The sequence below is a fragment of the Morone saxatilis genome, unplaced genomic scaffold, assembly GCF_004916995.1.
Source record: "Morone saxatilis isolate NCDOM2014 unplaced genomic scaffold, NCSU_SB_2.0 Contig2, whole genome shotgun sequence".
Lineage (NCBI taxonomy): Eukaryota > Metazoa > Chordata > Actinopteri > Moronidae > Morone > Morone saxatilis.
The window spans coordinates 23,337,352-23,344,727 of record NW_023339762.1 but is presented as its reverse complement, the minus strand read 5'-3'; the positions used below and the strand labels follow the sequence as shown (position 1 = coordinate 23,344,727).

General features: G+C 39.6%; 1 protein-coding gene across 1 annotated transcript in view; it reads right to left on the bottom strand.

Annotated features, from left to right (window-relative positions):
• Nucleotides 1-269, bottom strand: part of cdh13 (cadherin 13, H-cadherin (heart)) — a 319,140-nt gene extending 318,871 nt beyond the window's left edge. Inside the window, exon 1 of the mRNA XM_035665789.1 lies at nucleotides 34-269. Coding sequence (XP_035521682.1) covers nucleotides 34-78 — 45 coding nt within the window. The 5' untranslated portion in view covers nucleotides 79-269. The remainder of the gene's footprint in view (nucleotides 1-33) is intronic.
• Nucleotides 270-7,376: the final 7,107 nt, after the last annotated feature.

Below are 7,376 nucleotides of genomic sequence, written 5' to 3'. Positions count from 1 at the left end.
CACACACACACACACAACTCTCTCCTGTCTTACCTGAGGGACGAGGAAAGCCAAGAGGATGCGGACTCCAATGTCCATGGTCGGTTCAATTTCTCTCGGTGTGAAACAGAAACGGATTCAAGACAGGGTGATAGAGGCTGGGTCAGCTCTGCTCATAATTCCACTGTCCAAGCGCCGGAGAGAGAGGAAAGCCTTACGCCGTGAGCCGCCAGCTGCCAACTTCCCCCAAATACAACTGCAGTCTGATCAGCAAAGCACTGGATAGTGGAGCCGAGACCACAACCAATAGATTTATGAGGAGGACAGAGAGTGGGGAGGGAGGAGGTGAGATAGAGGGAGTGGTGATGGGGTGAGGAGGGGGGCTCGGTCTTTATCTAAGTGGAGGGTCAGCGTCGCTAATATTTTCTGTGGCCAAATTTAGACACCCAATTATTTTAGGGAGTTTGAATGATCTCCGGGCGCAGCGGCGGCAGGTTTCGAGGATCCATCAACATCACACCTATCATGAGCCGGGTTTTTTTTTTTTTTTTTTCCCTCGTCAGACAGGTTTATAGCCCTTATACCAGCATCCATAATCCATCCCCCCTTTTAAATGTGATTTACGGTCTCTATCATCTTATATTCAATGCAAGAGTGAGAGCGCTCGGGAAGCCTCCATTAATGCACCCTGTGTGTGAACGCACACATAGCGGCGGTGCCTGCGGGGCACCCCGAGAGAAAGAAACTTCAGTATTGATAGCTACATTTGAGGATTGTGTAATATTACAATAAAACTACTGTATAAACCGCCCACACAATGGCTCCAAAAGAGTAAGGCTGTTAACAAGACTATAGGTGACAATCTTCTGAATAATTCCTGACTTTAATATTCTGAAACCATCATAGCCAGCTTTCATTTTTCATTATGAGCTCCGTGTTTCTTGCTCCTAGCTCTATAATGAATTCTTAATTTGTGTGGGGAATTTTATTTGGTTGTTTGTCAGAAGGAGCGTTTCTCAGTCGGTGTGCGCACCTCAGCCTAAGGGCATCTCTCTCTCTGTCTCTCTGTCTCTCTCTCTGGATTAAGTCAAACTTGCTCTACATCCTACATGCAAGATTTATGGTCTTACATAAAATAAGATGTACTGAAATGACAATGCAACTAGTTATTATTTTTAGTGTCAATTAGTCTTCCAATGATATTCTCTATTCATATTTTGGTCTGTAAAATGTCACATATTTTATAAAAGTCTATAAAATGCTGTGTTTTGAAAACCAGTGAATTTGGGGATTTTGTTTTTCTGCTTTAAAAAGTTCCTAAGTTGCTTAATTACCAGAATTGCTCCAATTTTTCTTTTTCCATCAAATAATTTGACTAATCAGCCAAAGTGCATCCGAAATTTGGTGCACTGGGTGACATGTTTCTAAATTATGGTGAATTTGGTCAGGAAATAAATAATAGGAAACAGTCCCCAACAAACATAATTACTCTGGTTTATGTAATGTTTGATAACGACTCAACAACAAATAGGCTTGGGGCTGAAAGCCACAAACACTTTTGAGAAGTTGCAAAGTACTGAGAGACAGACTAATATGCTGTTGGCTTTATTCTTGTTGACAATATGAAACACATCAACATATTACCAGCCTATTCCTTATAGGTTATACACAGCAGGCTCTTCACTCAGGTGTCCTTCAGCAAAACACTCAATAGCTACAGTCATGCCGTAACTCACTATGTCCTCTGAGTTTCCTGTTGGAAATAATCAATTAACTACCACATAATTATTAAAGTGGAGGAAGGCTCATTTGAATTCAACCATGTGGCTGATTAGAGCCCTGATGGTGTGCATCATATTTCCACATGCATACAGTTAGTGGTTTCATCAAGTCAAATAAGGTCTCCTATCACCAGTATTCGGACTATTGAAAGGTTGACGGGGAGCAAAGCAGAAAGGCCTTTGCTTGTCTAGGTTCAAAGGTTGTCACAAGGATTTTATTCACTTTTGCTCTCTGAGTTTTAATACAGTGAAAAAAACCTGCTGCGAACGATGGTTTAAGGTTTAACCACCAGAGAGTTTTATTCAATGAGCACACAAACTTTTTCTCATTCTGGCCCCAAAGGTCAGATGTCTATTAAAGGAGCCGATCTGTCTTTCTTAGGGGGCAGAGCTGTCAAAGAGCACACTTAATCTTCATGCAAAGTACCCTTAACCTCCAACACACAGACAAATCATAGCATAGTGAAACAGACGGATGAGTCCGCTGTGCAGAGGAAGAGCAAAGGACCTTTGTGATAATGGAAACATTCAGAGCTTCCCTGTGTCTTCCTCCCTCTCTGTTCTATCTCTCTGTCTGTTTCTCACACACGCAAACACGTCCGTAAGGGTGTATGTAATGCAAAGACAGATTTCTGCATATATCCATCCTGAGTAGGGGAAAGGAAAAAGGTGAGCTTCACATAAAAGTCAGGTGGGGGTCTCAGTATATCTCTCAATGCAGGAAAAGCAGTCAAATTCTACCCCTCTTTCTCAATGGATGTGAAAAATGAGGGCAGGAATTGTTGTGACGCCTGAGGAATTGCTTTTCCTAGACAATTTTTCTGCCATATTCATTTATCAGTAAAGTGAAGGCATTGGGAACACATCACCAGTGACTGCCTAGTTCAAAGCACACAAGTTCAGCTGTGAAGGAACCAATGCACTCAGCCTGAAGAAGATGACTGAAATAATCAATTAAAATAACATGGATGGATGAAGACAAAAATGTCAAACATTTCCTGTCAGGTATTTGTAAATCATCCCTAGATATATTAGTTTCTGGGAATCATAGGAAGAAAGCCATGTTCAGTTTGTAAGCCTGAGTGGAATCAACAAATCATGACAGAAACGTCTGTTTGGTGGCACAGCAAGAGAGAGGCTGGCTCAATAAGTTTGACAGCTTTTAGGCTAAACTTCATTAGTCCAAAATGCTCATGACTCAGCTTTGCAAACACAAAAACAGAGGGAATCTTAATTGCAGTGTTTTAACAGATTTTCTTTCTGGAAATTGTAATTGTAATGTTTTTCTGTCTTTTGAAAATGGTTTTTCAGTCACACCTTGCACTGTGGTTCTTAATCTGCATGCAGTCTAGGAAAGGGTCCGACTGTGATAACAAGACTGTGAGGATTGTTAAGCAAGTAAAAGATAATTATGAATGGCCATCGAATGAACATGAAACAGAGGTAGGATGCATCATTAAAGGTCCAGTGTGTAAGATTTAGTGGCAGATTGCAGATTTCTTCACCTTTCCCTTCCACCGCGAAGGAGAAACTATGATGGCCGCAAACTGTGTGATGCCCTATCTGGAGCTCGTTTGTTCATTCTGGGCTACTGTGGTTCAAAGTGGGGACTCGTGGCATTTCTAGAAATAAAAGGCTCATAAAGTGAAACATAACGATTTTTATTGTCAGATGGAGGGGTGGCTTTAGAGGGGTGGCAGCCCCCTAAAATGTTCCTGCCACCCTGGTATGGTGTCAAATGCTGTCAAAACTGAACACATTAGATTGAAAAACATCCATCTATTTGGAAAAATTTCTAAAGATTTGGAAATAAAACAATTTATTAATTTCTAATGCCACCTTGAGATTTAGCAATGCTTTACCAATGAGCCACAATAATTTAATGTACTTGAGTTCAAATATCTTAATTTCAGGGCTTTTTCCAAGCAAATATTGATTGATTGATTGATTTGTGATTGTGAATAAATCAGCATATATTTAGTACCACCCATTAAAGTCTCCATCCCACCCTCTTGCCCTCTTTCATTACTTTTGACGAAACAAGCCAAAAGGTAGATATCCTGTTTCTCAGTGGCTACCTTCTTTCTGGTTTGACTTTTTTTTTTCTTTCTGGTCCGTGGCAGCAACATTTGAAAGGTTATGGTCACAAATCAAAGCAGCAAAGCGATGGTAAAGCAAATGGGCAGAGAATCATTGGAAATAATATGGAGCATCAAAAAACAAGATGTTGCATCATGATTACTGGGCCTGAGACATCTTTTCCTTCATTTGATCCAGTAAGGCAGTAGTTCTCAACCTTTTTGGTGTCAAGACCCCCAAATTGATACGTATCAAGCTGTGTCCACCTGTATTGGATAAGGTATAGTCTCAGGGATCCGATGAGAATGATTTATTCCATAACTGTCTATATTGTAGAATGGAAGATTAACAGTCAAGAGCGTGAAACTTGAACATAATAGTCATTCTTATACATTCTCTCTACTGTACCGGACCCCAGGTTGATAACTACTGCTGTAAAAAACTAACTACAACTCTGATCGGGATAAGTTACTTAAAACTTAATATAGACTTATTTCTTTACTTGCATGCAAATCATTAAAAGTATATCATCTACTGCACACCTACATCAAAGATACTTGGTTGTTGGCAATGAAGAAAAACAGCTTGAAGTATAAAAAGGGTTTACAATAACAGCTTGAAGTGCAGAAGGGGTTTACAACAATAGCCATTTAGGTAATATATAATTAACTGTCCAGAATATACCTCTAACTGTACTTTCCCACAACAGCCTTTACACAATACAAATTCTCTATGGTCCTGAAACCTTGAACTGTACTACAATATAACCATGTATGCATGTTTCCAATTATTCAGATTCATTAGGCTAATCATCCGTAACAACAACATGAACACACAGGGGACATGGGGAGGCAATTAGCTCCGTTTATCTGATTTAAGCCACAAACCTGCTCTCTCTCTCTCTCTCTCTGAACTGCATTGAGATAAACAACATGGTTTTCTCAGCGTTCTAGTATGATGATAGTATGTTTTAATTTCCCAGAAGAATGCAGTTTACAAGGAAGTCCAGCATGTGAATTCAAGCAGGTATCTAATTTGTGTGTCAGCGTAATCCCCTTGTCACACAGTATTTTGTACATTTTTGAGAATGAGCTCTCCCTCCCTGAGAAATACTGCCACTAGATGGGGTAAAAGTACTCATACCAGAGTGAAAGAGAAAGAGGCAGAAAGAGAGGAAGAAAAGCAAAGCTGGTGCTCTTTACTTTTCCTCCCTCTTTGTGCAATAGGGGAGAGACTACTCTTCTTTCTGAAACAACCTCTACAAGTGGAAGCCACAGTTAAGAGCCCCGGGCCTGAGCTCTCTTCTGTCTCCAGAGGCCTATACTGGGAACCCACCGTCTTCCCTGTGGATCAAACTGTGTATGTGAGGATATTCCTTGTGCATCTCCCTGTATAAATGTTCTTTCCCCATTCTGTCTCGCTTTACACACAACAGACGTGACCGACAGAGGGAAGCGAGGCAGACGCTATGTTTCCCTGCGAGAAAGACAGCTGGATCACTGAACCCGACATCGGATGCCACACAACAATTCTTTTTGCCCGGGGAAAACAGGAGTTGAAACTACAAACTTTGAACCGTAGGCAACATAACAAACCAAAGGAATCCATGTGTTCTATAACATCTGAGAAAATAACAGACTCATGAAGTGAATGTAACACTAATGTGTATACTAACTTGTATTGGGGAAATATGGTTGGGAACCTGTCAGACTAGCTGTGTCTATTGTTAGATCAAATACATAAACAAACCTGAAGTTTTTATGGATATTTTTCAAGATGATGTGGTTTAGTGATCTTTAGCATACATTCACATTCAAAGTCCAATACCCAGAGCAAAGGACAGATGCACAGTTAGACTAAATTGCAAAAAATCTGAACTGTCCAGTTAACACACTTTTGTTCTGAGGCTGTTTGGTTTAGGCTAATGTGTTCTAATTAAGGGGAAATGAGTTGTGTGTGTTAAACAAAAGTTGACTAACCCTGTCTTACAGAAATAATATGTATACACTACTGATTTGCAACTGCAAATATGTGTAATTGCAAAATGTCCATTCTGATTGTATCTGCAAAACTTTGACTGGCAACATATTTAATTTGTTTTCCCTAAAATATCCGGCAGCAGCAATAAAATATCCACTTCTAGCAACTAAATAATTTTTTACATTTGTGTTTAAGCACTCAAAGAATGATGGTGATGTCATTAGTTTTGCATTAAGGATGCTCAATATTGGATTTGTACCAATATTCAGTATACCTATATTTTTCAGTTGACTTTGGCTGATTGTCGATGCCGATATGTGCATACTGTATAACCTTATTTCAGAGAACATCAAGTCTCTCCTGTGGTGTAATTAACATATTATAATGCGTACTCTTATCGTGATCCTACTTCATTAGACTGAGTGATGCTCTCCCTGAGACAACCTGGACAACAACCAGGGCAAATTGAACCTTTTTTCACAAGTTGCAAAACTAAAATAAATAAATGTAATCTCTGTCCACAGGGATCACGTGAAAGTACATTCTACAACTGTACGGCAATTAAAGCCAACTGAAAGAACATTAATAGACACAGTGTACTCTTTTTCACACTGTTGAAAAATGAGCCTAAATTAAATAGTAGGCAATCTATACTTTACAGACCGGTGCTTAAACTCAATGATAAATTAACTGAATAAAAACAGGCTGACCCAGGTAAGGTTACACCTGAAAAATACCTTCAACTGGGCATCGGTAGCGTGTTCAACGAATGCAAACCTCAGGTTGCCCAGAGCAACACACTCAATACACTCAAAACACAATACACTGAGTTTCTGATTGATGCCTTTGGCCCTGGGGTGGTACTGGTCATATTTTTTGGCTTTGTTTAAAGCTGCCTATAGGTAACTCTTATAAAACTTACTTACTTGTGATATTTCCTGAAACTATACTACTATATGTACTATGTACTATATCTTGACAGTAATACATGGGACAGATAATCTGGCTCCTCCTTATTCTCTTGATGGCATTTGCAAAAATCTGCATGCCTTAACGAAAACAGCCAATCAGAGCTAAAAGAGCTAGTTGATTGCTGAGGCTCATTCGCAGGTCATCAAATATCGACACTTTGGGTTGGCTGATTGAAGATAACTGATGAGTCTCGTTCCCTGGCAGTGTCTGTAAGTACCCCATGTTCCAAATCTTCCATACGTGGTGGCATTATTTCTCCCATCTAAGAAGAAATATGTAAGTACTGAGTGGCTCTGCGTGTTGCAGCAAAGAATAAAGAGACATTTTCACAGTGGAATATCGGTTTTATATATATATTTATGTACGGCAGAGCACTTACAGAGTCCATTATTACCATTTTGCACCACATTACAAACAGTGAAAGGATAATTGTTGAAGTGTTACAGCTGAACCAAGAAGCTAAAGGAGACTATATGGCTTGTAAACGCTTCTCTTTTCTCTTGAGAATATTGTGCTCACTTAAATAAATTTACCTTTTATATTTCTCACACCATATCCCAAAATAAAACTACCCCAGGCCCTTTA